General features: G+C 37.7%; 1 protein-coding gene across 1 annotated transcript; it reads right to left on the bottom strand.

The window, feature by feature from the left end:
* Positions 1-7,116: 7,116 nt before the first annotated feature.
* On the bottom strand, positions 7,117-17,301 carry LOC107575421 (piggyBac transposable element-derived protein 3-like). Its single transcript, XM_016261799.1, has 3 exons — positions 17,082-17,301; positions 15,545-16,996; positions 7,117-7,163 (listed from the first exon to the last, which is right to left on the bottom strand). Exons 1-3 carry the CDS (start codon positions 17,299-17,301, stop codon positions 7,117-7,119), a joined length of 1,719 nt encoding a protein of 572 aa, XP_016117285.1.
* Positions 17,302-17,588: the final 287 nt, after the last annotated feature.

The following is a 17,588-nucleotide window of genomic DNA, read 5'->3' as shown; positions in this document are numbered from 1 at the left end:
CGCTGTGAGACGCCATCGTCCGGCACGTTCGTGCTACGTTAGCTGAAGGTAAAGTGCACACTCACTGTTTCCCTGGTGCTCGTGTTCTCGATGTTTCTGCGCAGATACCCGTGATCCTGAAGGGCGACAAGAGCACCAGAGCAGTCGTGCTTCACGCGGGGGTTAACGACACCAATCTGCGGCAGACGGAGACACTGAAGAGGGACTTCAGGAGCCTGATCGAGACGGTGCGCTGCACATCGCCCGCTACGACGATCATCGTGTCAGGACAGCTTCCCACGTATAGATGAGGACACGAAAGGTTCAGTAGACTTTTTGCTTTAAACGAATGGTTATTGTCATGGTGTAAAGAACAGAAACTGCTCTTTGTTAATAATTGGAATCTTTTCTGGGAGCTTCCTGGGCTTTTTCGTGCTGATGGCCTGCACCCCAGCAGAGTCGGAGCGGAGCTCATGTCGGACAACATCTCCAGGACGCTACGCACCATATGACTAGTAAGCCAATTCTCAAATAACTGCTATGATGGCTTTTGTTCTACCCACTTAAATGATAGAAGTACTTGTGCTGTCCAATCAATAAAGACTGTGTCTGTTCCAGTGTTAATTTTGACAGCCATTTTTGATTTAGTCTTAGTCTTTATCTCGAGATGAAAATGCTTAATAGTCTTAGTCACATTTTAGTCATTTGAGTCTTTCATAGTTTTAGTCAAAGAAAAGTCATTGCATTTTTGTCAACTTTTAGTTAATACTTTGTCAAACTGCAGTTACCAACAATTATTTTGGTAGCTATTTAATATGTAGTCTTCAAACAAAAATAGTCATTAATTATGAGAAATTTGGATTGAATTTGGAAAAACTTGAATAAATTATGACAATTTTAATTTTTGGGTGAACTATCCCTTTAACAGTAGTGAAAAGAGAACAACTTATAAGAAATTATAGTTGTTCATATATAATATATATAATTTATCATTTTTGAAAGAGAAGCAGAATAAGACAAGAGATACAAATTAAACTCATTTTTCAGATACAATAGGTTTACTTAAAATATTTAACAACTTTTGTTGGTTAACATTAATGACACAATAGGTGCTTAATTAGGAATGCTGTCCCTTTAAGATGGAAGGCATGCATGTAATACTGACACGCGTTCAGTTTTCTCCCACCTGTTTACATTCACTTAATCCATAACCGACTGTATTTGCGTGAGATACTCTACATGATAGACATTTGGACTGCTGTGTGTGTATTTGAGCACTGAGAACTATGAGGCGCCACGTAGGATTTAAATCAAACTTCGCTTATCAATACATACATAAAACACGTGCATATACACCTATAAATTACTCACATATACATGTATACTATTGGATATTCAAAAATACATGTATGAAATACACGTGCACACTAATATGAAATCCATGCCAAATACATATGTTAGTAATGAATGCATATACACTTGTGAATATCTTGTGTATACATACAAAGTTGACGCATGCATACACCTATAGGTCATTTTTATAAATTCAGTTATTATTTTGTCTTGTGGAGTATATGTAAACATCTGTTATGTGAAATAGCTAATTCAGGACAATACTAAATAAAAAATAGCATGCAATTTTCACGATCCCTCGTGTTTTGTTTCAATTATTAACATTTTGCACATTCTGCAAACTAAATGTATGAGCACAACTGTATATGGCCTCAAATAACCCTAAACCCTATAACGAAGCCCATATGGGAAAGAAAATTGTTTTTTTTAACTTCATAAAAAAAACAAAAAAAACACCAGTCTTACCAAGAGTAGTGGTTTTGAGGGTTTTACGTATAAGGCCTTCAACTTGAACACCTTTAAAATCAAGCTGCCATCCAGTTCCTGACCTTCACTTAACTTAGGTGTAATGAGCTTGTTGCCACATCCCATAAGTATTTCCAAACTGCACATAATGAAAACCAGTGGTACTAATACACCATCAAATAATACATCACACAGTAAAGCATTTACAATAACTTTAACTTCTTTACAAAAATTTTTAAAAACATATTTACTTTACATCAAGTGGCTCTTTTTCTTTGATTTTTCTTAAAACCGTTGTACTGTCCCATGCTTTGTCAAATTCAAAAGCATTTAATATGTGTCCAATCTCATGCAAGTGCTGTTTTTTCTTTTGCTTTACTACAGCATTATCGTCAGGGGAAGTCAACAGTATAAAACCCTTATTAAAAGTCTGATGGTATTGTGTCCTTGGCCTGTAAAAACAAACACAGCTTAACAAAAAGCAAACTTTAATTAACAGCATTTATCATAAATTATTGACCATCCTTAGTTCTGAAAATGGCTAAGCTCACTAGTGGGACTGGGACTTCAGTTGGGAAGACATTTTATACTTCTTAACTATAGAGGCAGGTCTGTCTGCCTCTGTGTGTGTGTGTGTGTGTGTCCCTCCCTCCCTCCCCCTCCCCAGTTTCAGATCAGATTTTATTCTTACCTTTTTCTAGATCGAGACTTCCAATTACCATACTTCTGGCGAGTGTGATATCGTGGTCCGTGAACTTCGCCGGCGGATGATGTTGGCATCGTTTGCCTGTTATTGATGCTTTGTACACCAGGCGTCGATGGCCGAAACAAAGTGCGCAATTCAGATTCTGTTTCTGACTGCAGTTGAGCAGAAGGCGACACATTGGATTAAACTGAATTAGCAATTGATCTAATAATAGTGGGCGAAGCGTATGTGCGTGTGGTGTTGTAGGTGTATATGCACGGATCGAGTTTAAATACATATATAAGCGAGTGTCTATAGGTGTATGCATGCGTCAACTTTGTATGTATATGCAAGATATTCACAAGTGTATATGCATTCATTACTAACATAATATGTATTTGGCATGGATTTCATATTAGTGTGCACGTGTATTTCATACATGTATTTTTGAACATCCAATAGTATACATGTATGTGAGTAATTTATAGGTGTATATGCATGGATCAAGTTTATATGTATATGCGAGTATGTATAGGTGAGTCTGCATGCAGCGAGTTTATATGTATGTGCCAGTGTTTATAGGTGTATATGCATGGATCAAGTTTATATGTATATGCGAGTATGTATAGGTGAGTCTGCATGCAGCGAGTTTATATGTATGTGCCAGTGTTTATAGGTGTATATGCACGTGTTTTATGTATGTATTGATAAGCGAAGTTTGATTTAAATCCTACGTGGCGCCTCATAAAGAACTGATCGCACGCTGTATACGAGAACTGAAGAAGTGGAGCGTGCGCGAGAGAGAGCACTTCTATCAGCGCGATTCCGCCTATACTGTCTTAACTAACCTTAAGTTAATCGACAACGAATTGTGACTCCCGGGAAAAACGGGACCTTCGGGTGCTGAGGTCATAGTTTCAGATCGCTAGTTCGCATTTTGTTAGCCTATCCATCCACTGCGGCTGCCATACTGAGACTAGATATGCGAACGCCCCTTATCCGATTGCAATCCAATGACAGGGACGCACATTTTGAAGGACAAGACAGTAGCCTATAGGATGTATTTTGAATGTACGGTAGACCTCAAATAACATTATAGTCCCGTCTCATCTTATTAATGAAGACACGGCATAAATTTCGTCATAGTTTTTATCATCAGATTTTAGCTCGTCAACGTCTCGTCTTATTTACAGACAAAAATTTCTTTAACGAATATTTTTCGTCATCATCTTCGTTGATGAAATTCACACTGGTCTGTTCCCTGAATAGTGAGGTCAAAATATAAATTTAATGCAGGCTTTAGAAAAAATCTGATCGTGATTAAACCAGAACAATTTAAAATAAATGAACAAAAACCATTTTTAAAGTTTGGGCTCCTAAACATTAGATCACTCTCACCCAAAGCAGTTATTGTAAATGAAATGATCACAGATAATAGTTTTGATGTACTCTGCTTGACTGAAACCTGGCTAAAACATAATGATTATATTGGTCTAAATGAGTCTACACCACCAAGCTACTATTATAAGCATGAGCCCCGTCAGACTGGTCGTGGCGGCGGTGTTACAACAATATATAGTGATATTCTCAATGTTACTCAGAAGACAGGATACAGGTTTAACTCATTCGAAATACTAATGCTTAATGTTACACTGTCAGATATGCAAAAGAAATCTATCGTATCTCTTGCTCTGGCTACTGTGTATAGACCACCAGGGCCGTATACAGATTTCCTAAAAGAATTTGCAGATTTCCTCTCAGACCTATTGGTTACTGTTGATAAAGCACTAATTGTCGGAGATTTTAATATTCACGTTGATAATACAAATGATGCATTAGGACTTGCGTTTACTGACCTAATAAACTCTTTTGGAGTAAAGCAAAATGTCACCGGGCCCACTCATCGTTTTAATCATACGCTAGATTTAATTATATCGCATGGAATTGATCTTACTGATATAGATATCGTACCTCAAAGCGATGATGTTACTGACCATTTCCTTGTATCGTGCATGCTGCATATTGCAGATATTAACTATATTTCCAAAATGAGCTGTAGAGGCTAAAATGAGCAGTGTGAATGTCACGTTACATTTATAACAATCATTTGTTAATGTTTGAATTGTATTTCGGGGCAGTTCATGAAGACAGATAATCAAGAGATTAATAGTGTTCATCGTCTGTTTGATTACGTCTTTAATTGATTTTTCCGTACATTTCTGCCATATGTACATTAACTGACAGTCACCACTGATAAGCTACCACTAAATATTGTAGAAACTTAATTTGCTGTAAAGTTGCTTTGCAACGATTTGTATTGTGAAAAGCGCTATACAAATACTTGAATTGAATTGAATTGAAGAGATACACATTATGGTCAGTAGGATTTTGTGATTTGCGCTGCTCTGAGCTTAGAACGATACTCACGGAGAACATCAGATAGCCAAGGGGCAGAAGAGGTGGTACTAGCTGGCCTGGAAGACAAGGGGCAGACAGTGTCTAAACAAGACGTAAGAGTGGAGCAGAAAGTATCAGTAGCACTGTTAACATCAAGAGATGATAACTGTTCAGGAGAAGGAAGCAAAGATGAAACCATAGCAGATAGCCGGGAGGGCGAGAGAGAGTAGGTTACGTCGAAAAGTGACATGTGTAGGGGTATGTGTTGTGTCAGGAACCATGTTTAGGTTAAGAGTGAGGAGGAAGTGATCCGAGGTGTGCAGTGGAGTAACCAGCACATGATCAGTGGAGCAGTGTTGTGAGTGCTAAAAGGACATACTATCATAACAAAATTAACAATTCGCCTAACTCTTGCATGCTCTTTAAAACATTTTCCTCCCTCCTTTATCCTCCTCCTCCCCCTCCTTCATCAACTCTAACAGCTGACGACTTTGCCACATTCTTCATTAATAAAATTACAAACCTCAATGCACAATTTTCCACACCACAATCTGTCAAACACATCTTACCAGCAAACATACTCTCGATCATGTATGCCATTAAAATTCATTTTAGAATTAAATAAATAGGTTCAGCCAAATGCATTTATGTCTGAGAACCTTTTATACACTGTATACTGTGTCCCTTATTCTGTCCCTTAATTTCCTATTGAGAACCATGATTGTCTCTCATTTTCCTTTCTAAAGTTGGCAACCCTAGGTCTAAGAAAACATAAACTCAGAATTATCTTAAAATAACTGTTACAGCAAAGGCTTTGGTACAGTTCGTCTGTTCTGCTGCTATTCCCAGCTTTAAATTAGATAAACATATTCCAATTAAATTAAACTGAATGCTATAAAATAAATGTAGGTATTGTTTTTGCTTACCTGTTTTATTCTGAAGACAGTCTGAGCTGTAGTTTGTGCTTCTGATGTCTCCTGGACAAGTGCTTGAGCTCTCTAACACACTGCTATTATTATCTGTGCCTGCAATTGAAGCACTTACTGGACAGAAAGCAACAGCAAGCCTTTATAGGCTGCTAAAACTGTGGTTTGGGTGGTGTCCACACACACACACACACACACGCATCAGTTATTTGAGAGTGTGGTATTTACAGGAAACTGAAAGGGATTTGGCTCTTAAAGCTAAAGTAGATTTAGCACATTCCTGCCTTTTACAGTTCATAACATGAAGAAGGGCTTTCAATACAATAAAGTGAGTGTAAATATGAAATATATATATTCAGTTTAATAATTTTTTTTTTTAACAAAAAACATTGTCACTGTATTATTGTCTTCACAAAGTAATGTCTAGAGTCATGAAATTATTTTAATCAACTATGTTTTTGTTATCTTGTTTTATATTGTATGTTCACAACAAGCTACAGGTAGTCCAAATTATTTTTTCAGGAAACTGGCAGGCTAGAATAGCAACACAGTAGCGAACAATAAACAATAAAAACATCTTGGGTTATGCATGTAACCATGGTTCCCAGGGAATGAGATGCTACCTCCTCTAGGGGACACAAAGGAATGGCAAGGGGATGCAGCGTCTCATTCCCTCTCGGGGAACCATGGTTATTTTGCCTCTCGGGGATTTTGCCAAGTCATACTTGTTCCTGGATCACCATCTTTTGTTGATCCTGGGACAACATTACTGTCCAAAAACATAGACCTAACCCTATCCCTAAACCTCACCCTACCCATAATTTATCCCTAAAATCAATGATAGCTGAATAACATAGATGTAAAAGGACCTAACCCTTGTTGTAAGCGTAAAATTGACATTTCCTGTAAACTTGGATGTTGATCCAGGAACATGTTGTACTTAATGAAATCACATTCCCCTTCTAGGGAACTCTCACTGCATCCTCTAGCAGACACTATGGAGAACGAAATGCCAACTATGCCATGCAGAGGTGCATGCCTGTCCACCTGACAAATATAATTTTGAGTTCAGGAGAGAAGGTGAGCTAAATAACTGCTCAGTTAATGCTTTGCAGAGTGCTTGTGAAATGTTTGACACTGCTGGAAATGTAAGACTTGTGCCCAAGTTTAATGATAAAGATCCAGATATAGTTTTATATTGTTTGAGCAGGTAGCAGAAGCAAGAGGCTGGCCTAGTATGTAATGTGTTTGTGTTCTCACTGGGAAGGCTCAAGAAGCTTATTCTGCCCTTTCAGTTTCACATTGTGAACATTATGCTACCGTTAAAGCGGCCGCATTAAAGACGTATGAGCTAGTACCTGAAGCATATCGACAAAAATTTAGAACATTGTCCAAGGGCGTTGATCAAGCTCAAATGGAGTTTGTTAGAGAATTTGGTAACACTTTATAACTTTAATTTATAAATCACTAACAAACATACAATGCTTAACAGATCATTAGTTAAAGGCAGAGTGAGTGATTTTTCAAAAATGCTTTAAAAACTGATTCGGGCCGAATCGCAAAACAAACTTGTAGCCAATCAGCAATAAGGGGCGTGTTTATTCGTGATGTGGAGGAGAGAGCGTTCAGTGCACGGGACGGACATTAGCCAAGCCGAGCGACAGAAAGATAGAGATGGCGGATAAAAAACAAAAGAGGAACACGTCTGCGGAACGATAAGGCAAGAAGTAGGACCCGTGTAAATATCGGATCAGTTTTCCAGCGCTGGAGAGAACTCAAGGAGCGGAGGCCTGTGATCGGATGACGAGGTTGCTTTGTTTCTTCTCAATAGATGAGTAACACCGTGTCTACAACAGCTAAAGTCTGCCTACACTGGACGCGATCAAACGACCGTTGAAAACCATTTGAAATTTGTGTCAGCACGTCATAAATAGAACCCGGCAGCAGTTTTCTGTCGGGATCTGTTGCGCCGCGCCACTCACGTCCGTAGACACGGTGTAACATTGGTTTTGCTTTGTTTCACAGAACTAATCGTTGCCTGGGTTGTGTACGTATATGTGGGGCGGAGCTATCAAAGCTTCAAGCTTTGAAAAGGTACCTCCCCAGTGACAGCTTTTATACCTTTTTTTCTGAGTGTATGAACTGAAAGTTTACTGACATTTGTAAGCATTTCAATTTACGTTCAGTTCATACACTCAGAAAAATAAAAACTGATAACATGAAAAAAAAAAAACAAATTAAAAGGTTCTACTCTTATTAAATGTACAATTTTTCTTCTTCTCCCTCAGAAATAAAAGGTACAAAAGCTGTCACTGGGGAGGTACCTTTTCAAAAGGCACACCTTTATACCTAAAGAGTCCATATTGGTACCTTAAAGGTACATATGAGTACCTAAAGTGTACATAATAGTATCTAAAAGGTACAAAAGTGTACCTTTTGAAAAGGAGTTTCTAAGATGGAAGAATGCCGTTTTTGTAACATGGGAAATATGGTTTTCAAAAGACAAGTTGCTATCTAATATAACACCCAGATTTTTGACTGTAGAGGAAGTAACCGTGTATCCGTCTAGATACGGACCTTTTGTACCTTTTTTTCTAAGAGTGTATGATGTTCATTTGTTGGTCTTTGTTGTGTAGACCTCTATTTACACATCTTAACAAATAATCTATTAATAATTTGTTCATGTTTTTGCAGTACCCAATCTAAAGTGGAAACTATTAATCATTTGCAAATGTTTATAAATGTTTACTAATCATTAGCATCTTTATGAGCAGTCTTCTCAATGGCAAAAAGTGTCCCGAAAGACCTGAATTTACCCTATTCACACATCTTTACTAATCATTTATTAATCTTTTGTTCATGTTTTTGCAATAGCCAATCTAAAGTTGAAACTATTCATAATTTGTAAATGTTTATAAACGATTACTAATCATTTAGTATCTTTATGGACATTGGACTTTTAGCTAATGTAACAACATTTGTTTAAAAGGTGGCTGTTTAATCTTAGCTAAATGCTTGCTGAAGACAACAGATTGTAATTTTGGTGTAAAAAAATTGTATTGCCTCAACACTCACATTAGTATACTACTCTTCAGTATATCACTAAACAGGATATTCATTGAATCATAAATAAACAGGAGAAAACAAATCATTTTTTAAAAAGAAAATACTTGTTCATTTATCAAAACAATATAATATAAACAAGTTGAACTGTTTTCCCTCATAATAATCAAACTGACCCCTGTACACTTCTGACCCCTTACCCAACCCTTTAACCTACCCAAACCACCAAACCTGTCCCTAACCCGTATCACCCCTCAATAGCAGCTAAGAAGTTGTGCATTAACACAAGCTTTTAATCATTTTATAACATGTTAAAATCATTTGTAGATTTTCAATAAGTGCTTGATCATATGGAATTGAAAGCTTAATGACGTTTGTAAGCATTTTAACTTACATTAGATAATGTTCAAACAAATTATATCATGTTTAATAAGTTTATTAGCAAACATTAACAAGCACATTATCTCATGTTTCTAACTCTTTGAATATATATTAACTAATGTAATGATCCATTAAGCATTATATAATTTTTTTAAATGATTTATTAATCAAAGTTATTATAAAGTGTTACCGAGAACGTACTACTGCATTTAATCACTGGTGTGCGGCTGCTAAAATGACTACATTTGTTTGTTTTTTTTATTTTTAAAGCACATTTATACAACTAAGGTTGCCCAAAGTGCTGTACAAGCATAATAAATAAAATGATAAAAAGGACAGCCTCAGTACATTCACAATTTAAACACCAATTAATATTAAAACTCTGGCTGATAAAAAGCACGAGATAAATGACCCTTTAGCAAAGCTTTAAAAATGTAAATAGTCTGAGCAGATCTTATATGCATAGGTAGTGCGTTCCTTTAAATTTACATCTGGTTCTGGGAACCACAAAAAGAAACTGATCGGAAGACCTCAAAGGCCTGAGAGAGGAATATCAGCTCACCAATGTTTCCAAATATTTTGGGGCCAGTCCATTTAAAGATTTAAAAACATACAATAAAAGTTTATATTCAATTCTAAATTGAAGAGGCAACCATTTAAGAGATAGCAAAATCGGGGTAATATGGGCATGGTTTCGAGTGCCAGTCATCAATCTTGCTGCTGCATTTTTGAACTGACTGTAGCCAAGCCAAGGTTTTCTGGCTAACACCCACATAAAGAGAATTATAATGGTCTAGACGTGAAAAAAATAAAAGTATGAATGAAGAGTTGATTAATTTTATTTGGCTTGAACAATTTAAAAATGTTATTCCTGCTCGCATTACAACATACAGTATATCAATGAGCAGAAAGCTAAAACAGCAATTGAGGCTGCTCAATTGGCTGATGATTATGTCTTGACACGTAAGAGTTGTTTCATGAAAGGACATTTTTGAAGATAGAATATATTGTGTGCAGAAAAAAAAAAATCCATCTTTGATTTGTAATTATTGCAAGGGCAAAGGTTCCATGTATTAAACCAGCTGTTTTTTGTGGCACCAGCAGTAAATTCTGTCAGTCTGATGCCTGATTTCCCAGACCAGTACTCCCCTTAAAAGAGGGGTCAAGGATCTGGAGGGAGGATTCAAATGCAGAGTGAGTGTTAACAGATTTATCAGGCAGACTTGCAGACCAGACGAGAGATGGTGAGGAGAGGAGTGAACAGTCCAAACATTAGGAAGGGAAAGACTTGCAGACCGGTGAACTGCCACAGAGTCCAGTCCAGGATGGCAGACCACCAGAGAGCAGTGAAGGCAGCGAAGCAGGAGGCCGGCGGTAAGCAGCAGTGGCCTGACACTCCTCACCACTCCACACTCGTGATGTGTCAGGCACTGCACAGGCCTAGCAGCATGGCAGACCCGGGGAGATGACCAGTAGCTCAACCTGCAAGTCAGAACAGGACAGGATTAGAATAGGAACTGACAAGAAACTAAATACAAACAATCTGGCAAGGAACACGACAAATAAAAGCGCTAGCAAACATGCAAGTTGGAACAATGAACTGACAACACAAGAGGGAAAGAGAGCACAAAATAAAGGAGAAGAGTACACAAGGAACAGGTGGGAACACTCAGACAAACAAGGAGAGAACGAGAGGGACAGGTGACGACACTCAAGACTAACGAGGACTCAAGGACTAAACAAGGGGGCGTGGTAATGGGTAACAAGGAGGCAGGATGAGAGGAGCACATGGCAGACAACAACAAAGACAGAGCCATGTGTTTAGACACAAAACAAACATAGAAACATGAAACAAAAGACAACACAGATAAGACAAGAGGGACATTATAGCCCCGTTTCCACCGCAGGAACTTTCCCCAGGAACTAGGGACTTTGGGCCGGTACTCAGTGTTTTTCCACTGCAGGAACCAGGATCTAAAAATTGCCCCTCAGAAAGTCCCCTGCTCACTAGGTAGTATTAATATGTTAAAATGAAAATAAAAAGGAGGCAATACTGTTTGATATAACATTTAGTTTCATTGTAATGTAGGCTATATACACATTTCCCTGAACTACATTTATGCGGCTATTAATGTTTAAATGAAAACGAAAGGAGGCAGTGGTGTTCGACATCATATTTCATCTTATTGTAAATATACAGTGAGGAAAATTGCAGTAGCCAAGGCGAGCTGACTGACGTTATCAAGTAGGAGTCGTTGGAGGATCGCGGGAGAAACAAAAGGTAAGTCTTTCTAGGAGAGTTCAGCTGAGAGTCCAGAACAGTCCATAAGGGTGAACGGTAGACCGGACAGTGTGTGACTGTGATGTGTGTGTATATGTAGTGTGGCTTGATTGGTGACAGCAGGTGCAGGTGATCAGAACTCAGGTGACTGTGATCGGGGGATTATCCTGGATGGTGACTGAAGTGACTGTGATGAATCCCTGACACATATCCTGGTTCAGTAGTAGTTAATTTCAATAGACTTTAAAAGACAGAATTTTAAATGTCTTTCAACAACCAATCCTGAAAAATTATGAAAACATATTGAAATATGTAAATTTATAATTTTCTTTCTGTATATCACATAACACTTTCCCTGAATATTTAAATGCCACACAATTTAAGAGTAATTTGCCACAGTGGCAACAGTAAGTAGTTGATTTTTTTTTCTCCATGAAACTGGATATTTGACAGTAAAGCACTCAAGTTAAGTTGTGATGCAAAAATTAATTTGATTAAATAAATATTTTCTTATAAAAATTAGGTTTTTACACTTTAAAACCAATTTTAAGTTTTCTGACAATGCGACAGAGTTGGGTCTTAATAGCCTTCGCTTTTGCTTTATATTTTCTCAATAAAATGTACCATATGTTATTCCATAGTACCATAGATTTGTAGGTCATGGTAACTACAGGTAAACCATGCAAGGCTCTTCACTACACAGTAAGAAAAAAAATGGTGTCTATAAAACTCTGGAATTCATGAAAAGCAGTAGCCTAAACATATTTAGTATGAATATATGGGTGATTCTTAGAGTATAGGCACTTTTATGTTCTTTGGTCATATTTTTTAAAATACATATAATTTTGGACAAATTCCTCTTTCTTGGTCAAACTAACAATAAAACCACCTTAAAAACTTTTTACTACCTTTCTATTATGATTTTGTCATACTTTTCAACCTCCTTAAAGGTGTCAAAATCACTGTTTTCTCCTTGTCGCACACCCAGACTTTTAAACTTCAACAATGAAAATACAGTTTAAAAATATGACTTATCTGGTAACTATTAATGTACCTGAATTAAGCACTAGTAAAATAATTAAAATACATAATAGTATTTAATGCGAGACCATGATCAATATTACTTTCTATACAAAATATAGCTGTCGCACAGTATTGGTGTCATTTCCAGCACAACACTGTAATGTCCCTTTAACAAGTTTGTGTGAAAGATTGTTTAGTTGGTTTCTATGGAAATGACAAACAATTGAAGAAAAATCAAGGTAAATATTGCTTGATCACTTAACATATTTATTCTACGTCATTTCCAAACATGCTGTACCTTCAAAGGTGTTTTTAAAAAGCTAAAAAATTTAAGTTAAATAAGAGTATTTTGCATACATTAAATGCTAAGTATTAATTCAAAGCTAATCAGTGAAGCTATATTCCATTTTTTCACAAAAAACTACAGAAATGTCATTTCCACCACACTGCCCTCTGTGGTGGAAATGACATTTATGGTTACAAAGTACAATTGATATGGATTGAAAGAGTACATTTGTGTAATACTTTTTATATTATAATATATTACAATACTTTTTATATTTAAATTATGATATTATTTTTATTTCTAAATTATATTACTTTTATATTAATTGATTTCATTTTTATCTATTTTTACGATGCCACCTAAGACAACAAAAGAAAGGTCACAGGCCTAAAGGGACAAAATAAAAGCTGCCCCTATAAAATATGAAGAGAGACTTACAAGAGACAGGGAGAGATACCCGAGGAAAAAAGAAAAAAGAGTAGTAAAAGCAATTGCAGATCTGTCAAAGCGGGAGCAACGCAAACAAAGGAGACAATGGAGAATCAATCAAAGAAATAGATGAGAGGAGATTAAAAAAGCCCTCACGATGCAGGCCTACCTTTCCACCACCACACTACCACACTCTCCTGATGTTGCCTTGCAGCCAGAACAGGATGTTGACCTGCCCCCCACACCACCTTCTGCCCGATCTCAATCCCAAAAACAGCGGGGAAGGAAAAGGGTAGCAATAAACCATCAAAAAGTGTATGCAGCACTGTATGAGAGTAACGCCAAGCTTGAGAAAGCTTTGCGAAAGGCACAGAAATACCGCCAGCGGTATGATAGACTGATGAAAAAAATTAGGCAGGCTGACTCTCCAAATACAAAATCCAAATGGCAAATGGTAACAGCACCTAGCACTCTACGAAGAACTTTAGTTTTTCACAACGCTCTGATCGCTGAACTGAGAGACAGATATAAAAATCTCCAATCAGACAGAGACAAACACATAATTTCCAAAATAATGGCAGGAAAAGTCCTTAAGAAGTATCAACTACTGAAAATGGCCCAAAGGGAATTTGGCTTTTCACCCAGAAGAATGAGGAGTAATGAAAAAAGGACAACAGCACTTACTTACAGATGGAAGAAACAAAAGAATAGCATTACCCCAGCCACAGAAGAAAAAATCTAACAATTCTTAGAAAGAGATGAGAATAGCAGAGCATCAACTGGAAAAAAGGACACTGTGACCAAGAAAAAGACAAAAACGATTCCTGAATGAGCCTCTGGAAAAACTCCATAAGAAGTTTAGGAAGGAGTATCCTGACATCAGGATTTCTAACAGTGAGTTCTGTAAGAGACGTTCGGTTTGGATTGTAAAGCCCACAGTTAAGGATAGAGACACATGCCTCTGCAAGACCCATGCCAATCTGCAGAGTATGGCAGACAAGCTGCTTTATCATAAAGTCATTAAAAGCAGCAACATTGAAGATTTGATTGTATCCCTGTGCTGTTTGCCAAACTATACCAAGCAATTTATGTACAGGGAATGTGATTTATTAAAAAAAAAAATATGAGAGTAATTAAAACATGTTTATGACTGCAACAAGAACACCAATGATTAACAAATAGGAGCGGCAGATCATTTTAAAATGTCTAATAGCCTTCAATTTACAGGTTATAACTGCACCAGACTTGTGAAGATTTATTTTAATGCGGATAACATACTGTAGCGTTAACTTAAAATACATGTGCTCTATTACTATTCATATTTAACCCTTTAGCTGCCCCACCAAGAAAAAGGCATTTGAAAAAAATGTTGTTTGCATTTCTTATCTCCTTATGTCGCTAGTTATCACACTCAATGTTTTTTTTTTAACACATCCCATAATTTTTTTAATATCAACCTCTACCAAATGGTTGATATGTCACTTTATGGTAAAAGTACCGGAATTCATACACATACTATGAAAATCAGAAAATATGAACTATAATACTAATTTATTTAAAAACATAATCAAAATAAAATAGTTTTGTATATTGAATCTTCTTTATTTATTGAAGTATGCCATAAAATATTTCAGGTTTTCATTTTAATACAGGAAATTACATGTTTTCTTGTTTTTTTAACAATAAACAAAAATAAATAGCACAAATAACTAAAAGTAACAAAACCAAAGACATTACATTCTTTCTGCAGTCAAAAAAAAAAAAAAAAAGCAAAAAATTGTAATATAATGGCATTTTAGGCTTTTATGATTCAAGAAACACGCCGTCAAGTGTGGTAGTGCAACAAGATTTTTTTTTCTTTGTAAACCAGCAATGCTGTGTAGTGTAAGCCAACATTAGAAACAATCCTTCAAACAATATAAAACACTAGGGATTGTAAAACATTTCAGCAACATCTCTTACATGTGAAATGGTGCAACAGCACGAGTGCTTCCTGAACATGAGAAACCCCCCCCCCCTATTTCTGGTGGTATGCTGCAAAGCATTCCTGGTTTGCGTTCAAGCACAGGAAAACATTGCATTTTTGACATTTCCATCTTGACACACCCTTCGGACAGTAGTTGCACCGCCCCCGCTTGTCACAGTGTAGTGGCCAATGTCACACACGGACCCCCCCCCCCCCCCCCCCCATTTCTGGTGGTATGCTGCAAAGCATTCTTGGTTTGCGTTCAAGCACAGGAAAACATTGCATTTTTGACATTCCCATCTTGACACACCCTTCGGACAGTAGTTGCACCGCCCCCGCTTGTCATAGTGTAGTGGCCAATGTCCCAAGCTGTCATATCGCACATCTGGTTGCGGTTTTGGGAGTGAGGGTCTTGGGGTGTAGTGTTTCTTTGGTGGTGGAGAGCTGGATGATGGTCGACCAACTTTTGATGCAGGCTTGTTGACCTGGTTCAAACTATGGGCAACTGCCAGGCGGAACCATTTGAGAGGCATTGCTTTCTCATTTAGTAGGCCACATTCCCTCTTGTAGACCAGCCAGGAGTTTGCAATGGACAGATCAAGGATGTATCTAAAGAGGGGAATGTACCATCTCCTTGACTTGGCTGGGGTCCTGTACAAGTGTACCAGCATGTCAGAAAGATTAATCCCACCCATATGCTCATTGTAAGCAGGGATGAGTGATGGACATGGGACAGTGATCTTTTCCTTGGACACTTTGCACCACCGTTCGACAGCTGAAAGAGGCATGATCCCACTAGCATTGCTCAAAAGGTTGACACATTTGTTGTCAAACCATTTTACTGCAATCACCCCTTCAGCAGACCTGTAGTCATAAGACCCACGCCCTCTCTTAATCAGCTCTTTATCTGTCATCAAAGGAGCTCCACCAGTGCGGTTTGGTCGGACGGTGCCGATGCACTGGACACCCAAGGAGGTTTGCAGGGTCTGGACCAATTTAAAGCTTGTTAAAAAGTTGTCAAAGAAGACAACAGAAAGACGTGGTTGTTGTATAGTTTTGCATAGTGTTGTCACCACTTTGGCTCCTATAGGTAGCATCTGCTCCTCCTCACTGAGGGTGACATTGAAGAATGTGGATGCCCCTTGATACATCAGCAGGTCATGGATGATGCCAGATGAGCTGGCTCTGCAGAAGACTTTAAAACCCCACTTGTCTGGTTTATTGGCAATATATTGGCAGAGGGAGCCAGCTCTTGTACCTTTATATCCTATCATGACCTCATCCACACTGTGCTTGTAAGTAGATGGTATCAGGAGACACTGCTTGCGAAGCATGTCAAAGAGTGGACGGATTTTGTAAAATCGATCTGGATTCTCACTGCACTGCTGATTGTCATTGAAATGAATATAACGGCGTAACAGCTGAAATCTCTTCCTTGGCATGATATCAGCTATCACACTGAAGCGTGAATCATTGTGCCAGTAATCCTCCAGCGATGGAAATTTGAAAACACCCATAAAGAGTAGCATGGAAAGAAAATCTTCAATCTCTTCTGGGCTGGTCTTGATTGGATCCCCCAGCTCCTGGGCAGAGTACAGGTTGGTATGATGAGCAACATGCTGAATCATCTCATCAGTGAAGAACATTTTGAAGTATTGGAAGGGTGACTGTACAACCACAGGGGTTTCAAATCTTGATTCTGTGACCTGGAATTCCTCAATGTCTTCATGCTTCCAGATTCTTCTTGTGCCATTGTGTGGGCCTGAGGGGGAACTTGAGCCAGGGGTATCCTCTGTCTCCTTCAAGGAAACTGTTTTTAGAGTGTTTTCCTTTTCTTCTTTTCGTACATGGAAGCTTTTTAAAGGATGTGCTTGTTGAGGGAGCATCATCTTCATCCAGGGACTCAAAAGAACTGTCACTAGCTACCTCTTCTCGGACAGGGTGATAATCCGGATCCTCTATTGGATCATCAGCATCACTGAGATCAGCATCAGAGTCTTGGGGGTTTTCTGGTACAAGGGCCTGAAGAGTGCGCGTTCTTGTACCATAGAAATGGTTGACATCCATCTAGTAATTGTAAAAAAAAAAATAAATAAATAAAATAAATAACAATCACTTACAATTTTAGTAATGTTAGTACACAAGCATTTGTCATTTAAGAAGTAATTGCCTCTGATAATTATGATACATTAATTCTATGAAATCATTATATTAACTTAAAAAAATATCCAAAAGTGGCAAAAAATACATACTTAAGAAATGATCTCAGTATATTCATGAAGAAATAACAATAGCTGTGTCATATTCATAGCTATGAATGAGCAGAAGTTTATATTTCTCAGCAAATAGTCCAT

Source organism: Sinocyclocheilus grahami, unplaced genomic scaffold (assembly GCF_001515645.1).
Source record: "Sinocyclocheilus grahami isolate Dianchi unplaced genomic scaffold, SAMN03320097.WGS_v1.1 scaffold2628.1, whole genome shotgun sequence".
Taxonomy (NCBI): Eukaryota; Metazoa; Chordata; class Actinopteri; order Cypriniformes; family Cyprinidae; genus Sinocyclocheilus; species Sinocyclocheilus grahami.
The sequence above is the reverse complement of the archived record's forward strand: the minus strand, read 5'-3'. Positions and strand labels throughout refer to the sequence as shown.

Bases quoted from the DNA above. Each gene is read 5' to 3' on its own strand.
- LOC107575421 (XM_016261799.1), bottom strand. From the start codon at position 17,301: ATGGATGTCAACCATTTCTATGGTACAAGAACGCGCACTCTTCAGGCC. The intron at 16,997-17,081 runs GTACGAAAAGAA...GTTCCCCCTCAG, and splicing joins ATCCTTTAAAAAGCTTCCAT to GCCCACACAATGGCACAAGA. The intron at 7,164-15,544 runs GTGTGTCAAGAT...GATATGCTTCAG, and splicing joins GTGCAACTACTGTCCGAAGG to GTACTAGCTCATACGTCTTT.